Raw genomic sequence first — 16,867 nt, 5'->3', positions numbered from 1 at the left:
TGAGGACGCAGGAAGTCTGCAGAAAGATTTGGACAGGTTGGGAGAGTGGGCAAAATAGTGGCCATGGGGATACAGTGTAACAAAGTGTATGGTCATGCATTTTAGTAGAAGGAATAAAGGTGTAGGCAAGTGGAATGTTAGTATTAATTTTGAGAAGGCCAAAATATAAAAACAAGGAAATGTCAAAAGCTCGATGTAGCAGCTTGATACCTACTGAACTCGACTGAGCTACTAATGCTATGTTTCGCGTTGTGATAACGTCTGGGTTATACTCGCTGGACAGATTTAGACAAGGACGATACTGACAAAGTTACAAAGCACGGCCGAGCAAGCTTACAAAGCCCGCCACTCTCCCCCCCACACGCGATTCCCCCCGCCCGGGTCCTCATTATACTGTGTGGTCCCACCCCCCCCCCCCCTATTGACCACATTTTCTCCCCCCACCTCCCTCACAGCGGTTACCCCAAAGGATGTACCTTTAGAAAGGAGATGAGGAGGAATTTCTTTAGCCTGAGGCTGTAACTCATTCTTAACCATGAGCAACTGTCTTACAAGGAATACTGGAGGGCCTCACCATTGAGGACCAAGCTACTCTGAGCGCACAATGTCATAACTGTGCACTTATTAAGGTGAAGCTTGTTCTTTCATTTTAGGCTAGTGGCAAGTGTGGGCAGTTTGCCATTAGCAGCAAGCTCTGGTCCACTGCATTGATTTTGTATTGGAATCTCATGGGCTTAAACACATGGCTCTTTGATTCAGAGCTGGTAGACACAGTGAGTTCCACCTTTGATTGCCACTAGGTGTATCATTCATCTACAGTAAAATTCCAGCACTCTCAGGACTTTGGTACTCAGCAGATTTTATGGATTAATGTATGTTATTCCTATTACAGTAATATCAAAATTCACTGCCAATTGACTTTTGTTTTGAGATTACACAGTTGTGTAAAACATTTTCCACAGAACCATTTTTGTAAATTTAAAGAGGATGCAAAAACTGAATTTCATAGGAATGCAGGAAGTAGCTCCTGGTGAGTTTAGCAGGAAGTACCAGCTGGCAAGACAGGCTCTGAACCTCTGGTATTTCCAAGAATTGGGACAGAAGCTTATTAGAGTTTTATAGACAATAGAAAATAGGTGCAAGGAGTAGGCCATTCGGCCCTTCATACCAGGACCGCCATTCAATGTGATCATGGCTGATCATCCACAATCAGTACCCCGTTCCTGCCTTCTACCCATATCCCCTGACTCCGCTATCTTTAAGAGCTCTATCAAGCTCTCTCTTGAAAGTATCCAGGGAACCGGCCTCCACCGCCCTCTGAGGCAGAGAATTCCACCGACTCACAACTCTCTGTGTGAAAAAGTGTTTCCTCATCTCTGTTCTAAATGGTTTACCCATTATTCTTAAACTGTGGCCCCTGGTTCTGGACTCCCCCAACATCGGGAACATGTTTCCTGCCTCTAGCGTGTCCAAACCCTTAATAATCTTATATGTTTCAATAAGATCCTCTCTCATCCATCTAAATTCCAGAATATACAAGCCCAGCCGTTCCATTCTCTCGGCATATGACAGTCCCGCCATCCCGGGAATTAACCTTGTGAACCTACGCTGCACTCCCTCAATAGCAAAAATGTCCTTCCTCAAATTAGGGAACCAAAACTGTACACAACACTGCCCGTGTGGTCTCACTAGGACCCTGTACAACTGCAGAAGGACCTCTTTGCTCCTTTACTCAACTCCTCTTGTTATGAAGGCCAACATGCCATTCGCTTTCTTCACTGCCTGCTGTAACTGTATGCTTACTTTCATTGACTGATGAATAAGGACCCCCCAGATCCCGTTGTACTTCCCCTTTTTCCAACTTGACACCATTTAGATAATAATCTGCCTTCCTGTCTTTGCTACCAAAATTGATAACCTCACATTTATCCACATTAAACTGCACCTGCCATGCATCTCCCCACTCACCCAACCTGTCCAAGTCACCCAGCATTCTCATAGCATCCTCCTCACAGTTCAGGCTGCCACCCAGCTTTGTGTCATCTGCAAATTTGCTAATGTTACTTTGAATCCCTTCATCTAAATCATTGATATATTTTGTAAATAGCTGCGTTCCCAGCACCGAGCCTTGTGGTACCCCACTAGTCACTGCCTGCCATTCCAGTACTTTGTCAAGTTCTTCAGAGATTCAGTGGAAATTGAACAGTGAAAATCCAATTATTGCATTTTGTGTTTTGTTCTGATTGGAGACCAATCAGTCATTTAATTTATTTTTCTCTGGTTTCTGCACTTTCATTCAATTTGACTTGGAACGGGTACCATGAGGGCTGATAATTCTTAAGGGTCTTTCATAGAGCTCTGTCCTCTGATCTGGCAACAGCAGCTGCCTTGCATTTAACCCATTTCTCACACCTCTTCCCTGTTGTCCTGGCCTATATTTATCCTTCACACAACTTCACTGAAAGACTCTACTCTCATCACACAGCAGTTGGTGGAACCTTGCTATGTGCGCACATTAGCACCTCACCTCGACGTTATGGGTAAATAAAATGGACGCTCTTTGAAGTTCTACAAAAGCAGCCTTGGTTGTATCTGTAGTATTTATGTTTCGATGTTGTTCTCAATAAACCACCTGTTTGATTTGTCATTTAACAATAGACAATAGACAATGGACAATAGATGCAGGAGTAGGCCATTCGGCCCTTCGGCCCTTCGAGCCAGCACCGCCATTCAATGTGATCATGGCTGATCATCCCCAATCAGTACCCCGTTACTGCCTTCTCCCCATATCCCCTGACTCTGTTATCCTTAAGACCCCTATCTAGCTCTCTCTTGAAAGTATCCAGAGAACAAAGACATGTGACCATCACAAGCCACTCGTCTCCTCCAATCCCACTCATAGCTCAACAATGTCAACACTATCCATCACTTCCAGGCTTGAAGGAGACTACTAATTTTTAATGATGCTATCAATAGGGCGGCATGGTGGTGCAGAGGTAGAGTTGCTGCCTTACAGCACCAGAGACCCGGGTCGAACCTGACTACGGGGGCTTGTCTGTACAGAGTTTGCACAATCTCTCCGTGACCTATGTGGGGTTTCTCCGGGATCTCCAGTTTCCTTCCACACTCCAAAGATGTACAGATTTGTAGGCTAATTGGCCTGGTATAACTAAATTATCCCTAGTGTGTGTGGGATAGTGTTAATGTGCGGGGGTTGCTAGTCAGCGTGGACTCGGTGGGCTGAAGAACATGTTTTTGCTCTGATTGTATCATTAAATTAAACTAAACTAAACTAAACTAATCTAAACTACCGTAAAATAAGAATGATGGGGTTGATTCTAAAGGTGGACAAAAATGCTGGAGAAACTTAGCGGGTGAGACAGCATCTATGGAGAGAAGGAATAGGCGATGTTTCGGGTCGAGACCCTTCTTCAGACTGAGGGCGGGAAAAAGAAAGGATGAGGCGGAGATAGTAGGCTTGTGGGAGAGCTGGGAAGGGGGAGGGGAGGAAGTGAGAAAGCAAAGACTATTTGAAATTAGAGAAGTCGATGTTCATACCGCTGGGGTGTAAACTACCTAAGCAAAGTATGAGGTGCTGTTCCTCCAATTTGCGCTGGGCCTCACTCTGGCAATGGTGGAGGCCCAGGACAGAAAGATCAGATTCGGAATGGGAGGGGAATTGAAGTCCTGAGCCACCGGAAGATCAGGTTGGTTATTGCGAATTGAGTGGAGGTGTTTGGCGAAGCGATCGCCATGCCTGCGCCTGGTCTCACCGATGTAGATTCTATAGTTCTGGCTACCCACTTCTCACTTGAAAAACCCTAAGGCCTGTGGTTACATTTCAGCTGGGGAGTGAGGAGGAGGAATGGACCCTTGACTATTGATTTCCAAGGTCTGTCCAGGTGCAATATTTAGGAAGGCCTTTCATTGCGTGGCTGAGTATTAAACATATTGCTGGAGGAACTCAACAGGTCAAGCAGCATCTGTGGAGGTAAATGGACAGATGACGTTTTATCGAAGGTAGATACAAAATGCTGGAGTAACTCAGCGGGTGAGGCAGCATCTCTGGAGAGAAGGAATGGGCGACGTTTCGGGCCGAAACCCTTCTTCAGACGTTTCGTGTTGAGACGCGTCTTCAGACTGGATGACTATCTGTTTGAATTTGAAGTGTGTGAGCCACGTCGCCATTGGTCGATGTATGTTTCTGTCAGAAACTTCCTGGTTTAAATGCAGCTTCAGAGACTTGACCATGGAAATCTAATCTCGTGGACAGTCTAGTAGTGAGCTGCTGAATATGCAGTTTTGGAAAGGGGTAAAGTGGCAGCTCTCTCAGGCGGAAGTAAAAAACCTAATGGCACTATTTCACAAAAGTGCAGGGCATCTTTCCCTGTTGCCCTGGCCATTATTTATCCTTCACACAGCTTCACTGAAAGGCTCTCATCGCACAGCAGTTGTGTGCATATTGGCTGCTATAATTGTAATCTGCCAAAGTAGCTATATTTCAAGAGTCAAGTGTCAAGAGAGTTTTATTGTCATGTGCCCCAGATAGGACAATGAAATTCTTTCTTCACTGTTTGCAGGTTGAAAGGTGTGAAATAAGGAAAGAACCATTTTTCATGGTGCAGCACTTTCTCTGTTGTAGCTTTCTAATTGCATTTTTAAGCACAAGCAGGCATGTTCTATCCATTTTCTGCAATGGTTGGCCAGAGGTCCCTGGGGGGGGGGGGGATGAATGGACATCATTCAAAACAGGGCTGAGGAGATCTGTGGTTCAATGAGAAGGAAAACCTTAAATAAAGCAGAGAATGCAAGCGTTACTCAGCAAATTGGGCCACATCAGTGGAGCGAGAGGCAGTTAACATTGCAGCTCAATGTTCTTTCATCAGAATTAAAATGTCCTCTGTTTCTCCAGCCACAAAATGATCCTAGACGCTGTGGAGTTATTTTAGGACTTTGTGTCGGGTTACAGGTTTCCTGCATCATCAGTAATTTGCTTCTGGAGAAATACTGGTGTTATGATGGTTAACTACCTCAGCAAAGCCTGTTATACAGCATCAGCAAAAAATTATTCCCATTCAGTATTAACATACTAACTGTATAGAAATCTTTCTCTGAAAATGTTTGGATAAAGCAATCAATATGTTGATGAGCATGATAGCCTAGACTGATTGATTTTAAACGTGTGGGCGGAATGCAGTTATGAAATAACAGGTTTATCTGTGGAGGAGGAGGGCAGTGTTCATAAATCCCTCACTAATAATACACACTAAATAATTCAGTTAATTACTCAGGGAAGTATGCACCCAGTGCTGACTCAGACCTGCCAACCAGGTTCTCAGATTTAACAAAAGCCCTCCACTAACTGAGTCTGCTTGGAGTGTAAAGAATGCTTTGTCAAGATTGATAGGCCAGAGGCATAATACTTCCAGCACAAAACGAGCGATATCATGGGTCTTGAAGTTAAATTCAGATGGAAGGTTTTAGTTTGCACTAAAGTCAACCAATGTAACAGTCATAGAAACATAGAAACATAGAAAATAGGTGCAGGAGTAGGCCATTCGGCCCTTCGAGCCTGCACCGCCATTTAATATGATCTTGGCTGATCATCCAACTCAGTATCCTGTACCTGCCTTCTCTCCATACCCCCTGATCCCTTTAGCCACAAGGGCCACATCTAACTCCCTCTTAAATATAGCCAATGAACTGGCCTCAACTACCTTCTGTGGCAGAGAATTCCACAGATTCACCACTCTCTGTGTAAAAAATGATTTTCTTATCTCGGTCCTAAAAGACTTCCCCCTTATCCTTAAACTGTGACCCCTTGTTCTGTTCAGTCTAACAGGTGTAGGATGGAACAATGTAATAACAAGGAACTGCAGATGCTAGAACACCAAAGAAAGACACAAAATATTGGTGTAACTCTGAAGGTCAGGTAGCAATTCTGGAGAACATAGATAGGTGACGATTCAGGGCGGGACCCTTCTTCAGACTTCAGAAACATCACCTATTCATGTTCTCCAGAGATGCTGCCTGACCCACTGAGTTACTCCAGCATTTTGTGCCATTCATGGGATGGAACGAATTAGGTGAAACATTACATGAAGACACAACCCTTTTATTTTTTAACTTTCTTGCAGAGGAATGGAGAGAAGTCAAGAATGGACGCCACTAATTTGATGGACAAGCTGTGCAGCATCTTGGAACAGCGCAAGCTGAAGTTTATCAAGTCGATTGAGGACAGCCGTACCTCAAAGCTGGAGAGATTGCAATGCCAAATGGATGAATACCAGGGAATGCTGGAAAATAGTGGATTGGTGGGTTATGCACAAGAGGTTCTGAAGGAGACAGACCAATCTTGCTTCGTTCAGACAGCAAAGCAGCTGCACACCAGGTGGGTTGACAAATCTTATTCTCCATAGTTCACTGAAAGTTGCACTGCCAGGATGTGCTTCTTGTATTTCCTGTTGAGTGTAAATAGAACTGTACTTTTAAGGAAACCACCATACCTCGACAGAGTATGTAAGGTGGGACTGGCTCATCGCGTCGTATCTTTTTCATTGTGTGAAGATAGACACAAAACGCTGTTGCAACTCAGCGGGACAGACAGCATCTTTGGAGAGAAGGAATGGGTGACGTTTCGGATCGAGACCCTTCTTCATTGTGTGATGTTCCTGGGTGTGGAGATGGACGATTGATGAGCTGCACCTACTTTTATTGCACCAATTTCAACCTAACTTTCCTTCAACATTTTAAGGGAAAGCTAAGTAAATACCAAATAACTCACAATGAGTTTAATTTCTCCATTTCCGTAAATAGTGCATCCATAAGTTGGAAGAGAGAGTTGTGCAGATAGCTGGACTTATGGAAATGGAGGAGTAATTTCTGCGAATAAGCTTATGAGGAAACATTCATTATAGAAAAGTTGATGTGTTTAGTCCTATCCTAAAAGGGATTGTGCTTGACTTCCAACCACTATTTAACAAGGTAATAATTTGGAGCACAGTAGTTCTTGTTGACCAAATCTGTATCGAGATTGTGGCAGATTGTCAGATGCGCCATCGACCCCCCCTCCCCTTGAATTCTGAAGAGCACGGAGCGAGTACAACACAACCAACATCAGCCGTAAAGTGATCACTGAGCCACAGCTCTGAACAACATGCTTGATTAGGTCATAGTTGACCCTAAAATATTTCAAATGGCCTAGAGCAGGAAAAGTCATATTTGATTCCACATACAGTATTCTCAGTATAACTGAAATCCAATTATTGTTGGTTTCCTGCCAACTGAGTCCACCTCATCATCAGAATTAGTTTAGAACACACAGTGTGGCATTAGAGCACAATCATGGGTAGGAATAACTGTATTCTATATTAGGAATGAAAATTACCAAGCTTTTAGCGTTTAAGGCCAACAGTAGCTCATGAAAGCCAAATGCCCCTGTCCCACTTATGAAACCTGAAAGGAAACCTCTGGAGACTTTGCGCCCCACCCAAGGTTTCCGTGCGGTTCCCGGAGGTTGCAGGTGGTTGTCGGAGGTTGCAGGTAGTGGAAGCAGGTAGGGAGACTGACAGATACCTCCGGGAACCGCACGGAAACCTTGGGTGGGGCGCAAAGTCTCCAGAGGTTTCCGTTCAGGTTTCCTAAGTGGGACAGGGGCTTTAACGTTCATCCAACACCTCCACACCCCTTTCTATCCCTGGTCTCCTGTATCATCATTCCCCATCCTACACACACGGACACATGTAAACAAACACAAACACACACACAAATGGAATGATTGCATTAATGCTACAGTTGATGCTAAACTGCAATGAAGCTGTGGTGGAAAACTTTGCAAACTATACACAGCCACCTGGTTTAATTATTGTCACATGCACAAGTTTAGTGAGGTACAGGATACATTGAGAATCATACTTCAGCACCATCACAGGCACATCCACTCGGACAACATGCAAAACATGAATTATATTTACATTGTACAAGACAGTGAAAAGAGATATGACGGTGCAAAAACAAGAATAAGTGAGTGGCGCAAAACACAATTGGAAAACAAATCCACAATAGTGCAAGAGGTGGTCGATGGTGTTTTGTTATTGAGGTAGGATTAGGGCTGTAAAGTTCAAGAACCTGTTGGTTGTAGGCAAGTTGCTTTTCCTGAACCTGGTGGCATGGGACTTTAGGCTTCTGTACATCCTGCCTGACGGTAGCAGCAAAAAGAAGCCTGGAAGGTGGTGATAATAAATGCCACATTTAGAGGAAGAACCAGATCATAAGATCATAAGTGATAGGAGAGGAATTAGGCCATTCGGCCCATCAAGTCTATCCGCCATTCAATCATGGCTGATCTATCTCTCCCTCCTAACCCCATTCTCCTGCCTTCTCCCCATAACCATTGACACCTGTAAATGGTAAATGTAAATGCTTTTGAAGGTGGGGAAGGCTGTGCCTGTGATGGACCAGGCTGAGTCCACCATTCTTTGCAGCCTCTTGCATCTTGTGTGTTGACATTGCCGTGCCATGCTATGATGCAAGCAATCTGGATACTTTCTACTATGCATGTATAGAAATTTGTCAAGAGTGGGCACATTGCAAATTTCTTTAAATTAAATTTAAACTTCTAAGAGATCTAAAGGTTACCAGTCAGTGCACAAAGGAAGGTATTTTTCACTTTCACCACCTAGTCAGTATGTCTGGTCAGTAGATTGTCATTTGATTACTGTGGCTCTTTTCATCTTTGAAATCAATTCATTGCCTGACAGATATAGGGTTACATCTGTGGGTTAGACGCTGCTTTCCTACCTCTCCATGCTGTGGAAACAGAATTTGGGTCAGTCCAAGGCTATTCTGTTGAGAACAAGATCTTCCCAAGTTCACAGTGCATTTAGTTCAGGACTTCAAGGAATCTTTCTTGTATGTATTCATGAAGGAGATGAAAACTGTAGGTGGAGAAATGCAAGTAGGAGCCAATGAACAAAATGAGAAGTTGTTAGACGTTTTGTGTGCTTGGAGGTGGGTAAGTCCCTAGGCCTGATAGAATTTAACCCTGGTTGCTATAGGAAGCATAAGAGATTTCACAGATCCGGATAGAGGTTTTTGAATCTTCGCTGGCCACAGGAGAATGTTAAATAACTGGAGAATATCAATGTGTCTGAAGCTAATGGGTAGGTTTATGGTAAGGGGATAGAAGTTTAGAGGGGATCTGGGGAGGAACCCTTTCACCAACATGACGCCTTGTTAAACGAATCCTCTCTGCCTGCATGTGATCCATAATCCCTCCATTCCCATGCATATCCACATGCCTATGCAATAGCTTTTCAAATGGCATTATCGTATCTGTCTCCACCACCACCTTTGGCAGCACACTCCAGGCACCAACCACCCTCTATGTATATAAAAAAAACTTGCCCCACACATCTCCTTTAAATGTTACCCCTCTCACCTTAAAACTAAGCCTCATGTCTTTGATATTTCCACCCTGGGAAAAAGTTCTAACTAACTACCCTATCTATGCATCTCATCATTTTATATACTCTAACCAGTTTGTCCAAAGTATTTGTCCTTTAAATGACAGTCTCAAGGAAAGCAGGATTGGTGAAAGTTGTTTGTTCTATGCATAAATAACAACTGCCTTTATTCAGACTGGTATTATTGAAAATTACATTGCAGGTCACCTTTGCATGTCACATTCCCCTTGACATTATTTGGAGGAGTTCTTTGCCAGAATAAATGTTCTAGGTAGAATAAAGCTCATCCATTATAGTCTGTCAGAATAATGAGCAGCAATCTTGTCCATCATTGCTGAATCCATTGGTGTCTTCTGTAAATGGTTTCACAACAGTGACAGATATTATGCTAGTTATCTGGACCCTCATGACAAGGACAAATATGTATATCTTTGTTGTGCCACCGGGCGTTTGGTTTTGTGAACAGGCGAGCAACTCTATGCTCAGCATGTGTTTTAATGAAGTAACGTAGCCGTTAAGGAATGAGTCTGAAGGTTTTTCACGCAGAGAGTTGTGAGTCTGTGGAATTCTCTGCCTCAGAGGGCGGTGGAGGCCGGTTCTCTGGATACTTTCAAGAGAGAGCTAGATAGGGCTCTTAAAGATAGCGGAGTCAGGGGATATGGGGAGAAGGCAGGAACAGGTTACTGATTGGGGATGATCAGCCATGATCACATTGAATGGCGGTGCTGGCTCGAAGGGCCGAATGGCCTACTCCCGCACCTATTGTCTATTGTTTTACTGACAATGGTGGGGAAAAAAACATTATTTTTCTATATCTGCTGTTACCATGGCTTCCATAAAAACAAGTTTGAGCAGGAGAAGGCTGAATTGTCATTTGATAGAGATTTTGGCTGAATTTCCACTTCAATGCTAATTTTCCTATATTAACTCCAGACCGCATGATTCTTTTAATATCCAGAAATATCTGTTTTGTAGGAACTCAACAACTGAGCCTCAGAGATGGGGAATTCCAAAGATTTATCACCCTTTGAGTAAAGAAATTGCTCCCCAACCCAGTCCAAACAACCCAACTATTATCTAACATTGTGACCTTGGTTCTAAACTCCTTTAATTTAGTTTAGTTTCGAGATACAGCACGGAAACAGACCCTTCGGCCTACCGAGTCCGCACTGACCTGCGAACCCTGCATATTCTCCTACACACACTAGGGACAATTTACACATACACCAAGCCAATTAACCTACCAACCTGTATGTCTTTGGAGTGTGGGAGGAAACCGAAGATTCGGAGAAAACCCACGCGGTCACGGGGAGAACATACAAACTCCGTACAGACAGTACCTGTAGTCGGGATTGAACCCGTGTCTCCGGCGCTTCAAGTGCTGTAAGACAGCAATTCTACTGCTGCTCCACCGTGCCTGTTTTATGCACCGTTCCTCCTTGACCGGGGAGGCAAAGTCCTAGCATTCAGTCTGACAAGGGGGTCCTTCTGCTGCTGGACATTATGGGGCAGAGTCTGGTGGAGATGCCCCTTAAACAAGGGTAGGGATATCAGCCTAGGGGGCCACATTAGTGGAAATGGTGCCTGGTGTGATGATAGTTTTGTGAACACTACCAAATAGTACGTTAGTGTATATATGTATAGCCGCCAAGGTTGGAAGGGTCTTTGCACTGCCCTTGTTTTGTATGTATTTTTATTGTTCTGAATAAAGTTTATTTTGGGGAAAAAAAGCCCTTTACCAACTTTGTAAGTTGCAATTAGATGTCCAAGTTTTCTAAACTCTCGAGAGTGCAGTTCCAGTCTCTCCCTTACTTCTGAAACCAGTCTAAAGGATCTCTCTCTATGCCATGTACATCCTTTCTATGGGAAGGAAACCAAAACTGTGTACAATACCCCAAGCGCAGTCGCATTAAGGTCTTGCACAATTGCAGTAAGACTTAATTACTCCAATATTCAAATCGATGACACAGAAGAAAAATGCATTGTATGATTTGCAATCCTGAGCCTTCGTACCTTTTCAGCAGAAGGAAAAGCTCTTCCTTTTTTTTTCTTTGTCATTGTATTCATGGTACTACACATCTTTGGCAAAGGCATTCTTTTCCATTTGTCTTTTGTCCTCTTTATCTGCATGAAGAAAAGACTCAATGACTGATATAATATTTGTGTTTCAGGATCCGAATGGCCACTGAATCTTTGAAAACTTTCCAGCCGGCTGCAGAACCTTCTTTCACAGAGTTCACTCTGGATGCTTCCAGAGAGGAGGAACTGCTCAAAGAATTGTCTTTCACAAATGGTGAGTGCCTCTGCAAACAACAAACTGTTCCTCCTTCTATCTTAAGTAATCAAGTTGTGCTCACTCGCATATCAGAACTGATGGTCTGGCCATTACTGCATTGCTGGTTGTGAGACTTTAATACATTTTGTTGCACATAGGAAGTTATGAGAAAGCCACAAAGTGCTGGAGTAACTCAGCAGGTCAGGCAGCTTCTCCGGAGAACATGGATAAGCGACATTTTAGATTAGGATCCTTCTTCAAACTCGGTCTGATAAACGGTTCCCAACCTAAAATGTCACCTATCTATGTTCGTTAGGGATGATGCCTGACCTACTGAGTTACTCCAGCACATTCTGTCTTTTCTTGTAAGTCAGCATCTGCAGTTCAGTGTCTATAAGGTATGAGAAACGTTGTCATTCAGTGCAATCTTTGGTCAGTGTTCATTCATGAACTGGAACTGTGGCTTAATCAGCCTCAGCACTGCATCAGTCAAATAAGAGGAATGAAAGCTTTCACTTGTCTGTTATGAAATTATAATCTGAAGGTAGACACAAAAAGCTTGAGTAACAGGCAGCAACTCTGGAGAGAAGGTATGAGTGACGTTTCGGGTCGAGACGCTACTTTAGTAAAGATCCTTTTTTCTTACTCTACTGCAGCAATGTATTTCAGCCAGAAATGCAGAGGAACATGTCTACTTTATGAGTATGATTTGTTCCATTTCCCACTTTATTATCGTTAAGGGCCTGTCCCATTTTCACAACCTAATTCACAACCTTTTTTACTCATGGACATTTTTCATCATGTTGAAAAAACGCCCCGACCTACTTGATGCCACGAGTACCTACGACTAGCATTACGACCTACCTACGATCTCCTACGACCTCGTGACGACCATGCTACGAGTATGAGTCAAGGGCAAACTCGGCAGAGGTCGTGAATTAGGTCGTGAAAGTGGGACAGGCCCTTTAAGGCCAATGAGTTAGATCAACTATTTATTTTAAGTAATAAGTTGGTAATTGAAGAATGCAGGTGAACAGAGGGATCTGGGAATAACTGTGCACAGTTCCCTGAAAGTGGAATCTCATGTAGATAGGGTGGTAAAGAAAGCTTTTGGTGTGCTGGCCTTTATAAATCAGAGCATTGAGTATAGATGTTGGGATGTAATGTTAAAATTGTACAAGGCATTGGCGAGGCCAATTTTGGAGTATGGTGTACAATTTTGGTCGCCTAATTATAGGAAGGACGTCATCAAAATAGAGAGAGTACAGAGGAGATTTACTAGAATGTTGCCTGGGTTTCAGCAACTAAGTTACAGAGAAAGGTTGAACAAGTTAGGGCTTTATTCTTTGGAGCGCAGAAGTTTAAGGAGGGACTTGATAGAGGTCTTTAAAATGATGAGAGGGATAGACAGAGTTGACGTGGATAAGCTTTTCCCACTGAGAGTAGGGAAGATTCAAACAAGGGGACATGACTTGAGAATTAAGGGACAGAAGTTTAGGGGTAACATGAGGGTGAACTTCTTTACTCAGAGAGTGGTGGCTGTGTGGAATGAGCTTCCAGTGAAGGTGGTGGAGGCAGGTTCGTTTTTATCATTTAAAAATAAATTGGATAGTTATATGGACGGGAAAGGAATGGAGGGTTATGGTCTGAGCGCAGGTATATGAGACTAGGGGAGAATACGTGTTCGGCACGGACTAGAAGGGTCGGGATGGCCTGTTTCCGTGCTGTAATTGTTATATGGTTATATGGTTATATGGTTATATAAGTAGTTCTGAACTTTAGGTATTCAGCCAGTAAAAAAAGACTGCAACAACCAGCAAGCTTGGATGGAGGCAATGACATAAAGGAGGGAAAACACACTCAGGCTTTGGGCTGGGTAGAGACGTGATCTTTGCTTAGGAAATATGGCATGATCCATAAAGGTAGCAACAATGGAACTAATTTTAAGCTGACCTAGGTTTAAAGTCAGATGTTAATAAAATGGGATGTATCGGCTAATGCACCATATTATAATCCTTGGAATCTTTATCATGAACCATATCATAAATCTGGATTAGTTGTGAATTGCATTGCACTTTGTTACATGATTTCTGGCTAGTCCATAATTTCAGTTTAAAATACATGAATGAAGGGCCTTGATCAGAAAGGCAAGTGTTCATTTCCGACCTGTTGCGTTCCTCCAGCAGTTTATTTATTGCTCTAGATTCCAGTGTCTGCATGTCCCCATTAAGATAGATGGTAATGGAAAGAAAACTGTGAATTGAGAGAGGTATTCCAGATGGAGTATAACACTTCCAATGTTTTAAAGTTTATTTTTATGCTGTAGAAACTGAGCCTTGCTATCGTGCACAGTTAGAAGTACTAGATTATTTACATAAAGCCACAGTTTCCATTGGCCCCAAACTTCAGGACAGAGTTATGACTTACAACAAGTATGTGAAAGCATCTGACAACACGTTAACTGCCTGGAGCAGCCTTTTAGGCACAGGCATCCTTACAGGGTAGTGTGTTTCACTTTATGTTTCTCATGGTCTGTGCATACACAAATTCTGAGCAAAAATAATAGGATTTTAAAAGTATTTACGAGGAACTTCTAAGTCGTTCAAATGGTGGCTTATATTTTCCCCTTTTCTCACATTGGACCAAGATGAAGCAAAGACTGCTGTTTCCATCACTGAACTGACTGCTGAAGATCAGGACTAAAGTAAAAGATTTAAAAATTGCAAATGCTGAAAGCGTGAAATAAAAATTAAAAGTGCTAGAAATACTGAACAGATCCGGCAGCAAAGGGGAGAGAAAGAGAATTAACATTTTAGGTTTGATAACCTTTCATTAGATCTGTTCCAACAGTTTATGTTTCTATTTAGGACTATGTTGATTAAAGCTGCCAGGGATTGAGCATGGAGATTCTCTGACCCCTCAGAGTCAATAAGGAAAGCCATACAGAGCCCCTGATCTATTGAGTTACCCAGGAATAATTTACCTTGGTTCAATATTTTGAGTTGTGACTGTGAAGGACACTAGCTCTGGTTATATTATAATAAGACTCATAATGGCCAAACAAGCAGAAGCCTTGTGCAGCCACCTTCAGTCTGAATTGAACTGAATAAATGTTATTAGCCAAGTATGTGTACATCCATGCCTTCATCTCCTCCCGACTGGACTATTGCAACTCACTTCTCCTTGGCATCAGCTCCACCTACATCAACCGACTCCAACTGGTCCAGAACGCAGCCGCCCGACTCATCAACCACACCAAATCCTGGCATCACATCACTCCAGTCCTCAAAAAACTTCACTGGCTTCCCATCTCCCACCGGATCACCTACAAAATCCTGGTCCTCACCTACAAAGCCCTCCACCATCTGGCCCCCCCATATCTCACTGACCTCCTCTCCCCCTACCAACCCTCACAGTCCCTCAGATCCACATCAGCCTCTCTCCTCTCCATCCACAAGTCCAACCTCCGCAGTTTTGGGGACAGAGCCTTCTCCAGGGCAGCTCCCAGGCTCTGGAACTCCCTCCCCCAACTGATCCGCAATTCCGTGTCCCTCACCATCTTCCAGTCCCGTCTCAAGACCCATCTCTTCACCTCTGCCTATCCTTAGCCCCACGTCCCCGTCCCTTTTCATCTGTGCATTAATTGCCTCATGCTGTGTTTTGTATTAAATTCTGTCTTTACTTTGTGTACTAGTCATGTCTCTACTATTTATTTCATTCCCCTTACATGTTTTTCCTCTACATGCTCAATTTTTGTAAGGTGTCCTTGAGACTCTTGAAAGGCGCCCATAAATAAAATTTATTATTATTATTATTATATAAGGAACTAGCCTTGTTGCTTTGCTCGCAAGTAACAACACGATATACAGAAAACAATTAAGAATAAAATATTATAATTTAAACATGTGAAGAATGAAATAAAATACCAGAGCAAAAGGAGGCTACAGACTTTTGGTTGTTGAGTAGAGCTACTGCTTGTGGAAAAAAGTTGTTTTTATGTCTGTCTGTGGCGGCTTTGACAGTCCGGAGTCGCCTTCCAGAGGGAAGTGCTTCAAATAGTTTGTGGCCAGGGTGAGAGGGGTAAGAGATGATCTTACCCACTCACTTCCTGGCCCCGGCCGTGTACAGTTCGTTGATGGGGGGAAGGTTGCAGCCAATAACCTTCTCGGCTGATCGAACGATGCACTTGCAGCCTCTAGATGTCATGCTTGGTAGCTGAGCCAAACCATGATGAAGAAGGTGAGGACAGACTCTACGATGGACTGGTCCATCATTGCTTGTGGCAGGTTGTGTTTTCTCAGCTGCCGCAGGAAGTACATCCTCTGTTGGGCCTTTTTCACTGTGGAGTCGATGGTGGCCACCCATTTAAGCTCCCTGGAGATGATGGTTCCAAGGAACTTAAATTACCACAGATGTAACTGTGGTGTTGTTGATGGTGATTGGGGGGAGGGGAGGGGGAGCTCTCCTAAAATCTATAATCAATTTCACTGTCTTAAGAGCATTCAGCTCCAGGTTGTTGTGATGGCACCAGGATGCCAGTTATATCACTTCCTGTCTGTAGGCAGATTCCTCCGCATCCTGGATCAGTCCAATCAGGGTTGTGTCGTCCGCAAACTTGAGAAGCTTGACAGAGGAGTCTGGAGGTGCAGTCGCTGGTGTAGAGAGAATATAGGCGAGGGGAGAGTACGCAGCCTTGCGGTGCTCCTATGCTGAGGGTCAGCAGGTCGATATGTACTTTCCCAGCCTCACATGCTGCTTCCTGTCTGTCAGGAAGTTGATGATCCACCGACAGAGGGGTTCAGACACAGTCGAATAGGAGAGTTTGGAGTGTAGTAGCTCTGGCACAATTGTGTTGAATATCCCCTGACTCCGCTATCTTTAGAGGTCTGCATCCCCGCTCCTGTAGGCCTCATCTTTAGACTGGCAGAGCTGTCTGAGTTCTGTTGTAAACCAGGGCTCGTCGTTGTTGAACCAGATCCGGGTCCTAGTGGGAATGCAACTGTCCTCACAAAAGCTGACATATGATGTCACGGTGTCTATATATTCATCAAGGCTTGTGGTTGTAAACTCCAGCGAGAATAAAAGAGGAAAATTCCCTCGGAGAATATAGAGTCATTGGGCCCTTTGG

General features: G+C 43.6%; 1 protein-coding gene across 3 annotated transcripts in view; it reads left to right on the top strand.

Annotated features, from left to right (window-relative positions):
• The window catches only part of trim36 (tripartite motif containing 36), a 99,626-nt gene that overhangs the window by 49,137 nt on the left and 33,622 nt on the right, over nucleotides 1-16,867 (top strand). For all 3 annotated transcript variants that reach the window (XM_033017447.1, XM_033017446.1, XM_033017445.1), the window contains 2 exons: nucleotides 6,138-6,391; nucleotides 11,636-11,757. In XM_033017447.1, the coding sequence (XP_032873338.1) occupies nucleotides 6,138-6,391; nucleotides 11,636-11,757 (376 nt within the window). The remainder of the gene's footprint in view (nucleotides 1-6,137; nucleotides 6,392-11,635; nucleotides 11,758-16,867) is intronic.

The sequence above is a fragment of the Amblyraja radiata genome, chromosome 3, assembly GCF_010909765.2.
Source record: "Amblyraja radiata isolate CabotCenter1 chromosome 3, sAmbRad1.1.pri, whole genome shotgun sequence".
Classification (NCBI taxonomy): Eukaryota; Metazoa; Chordata; class Chondrichthyes; order Rajiformes; family Rajidae; genus Amblyraja; species Amblyraja radiata.
The sequence above is the reverse complement of the archived record's forward strand: the minus strand, read 5'-3'. Positions and strand labels throughout refer to the sequence as shown.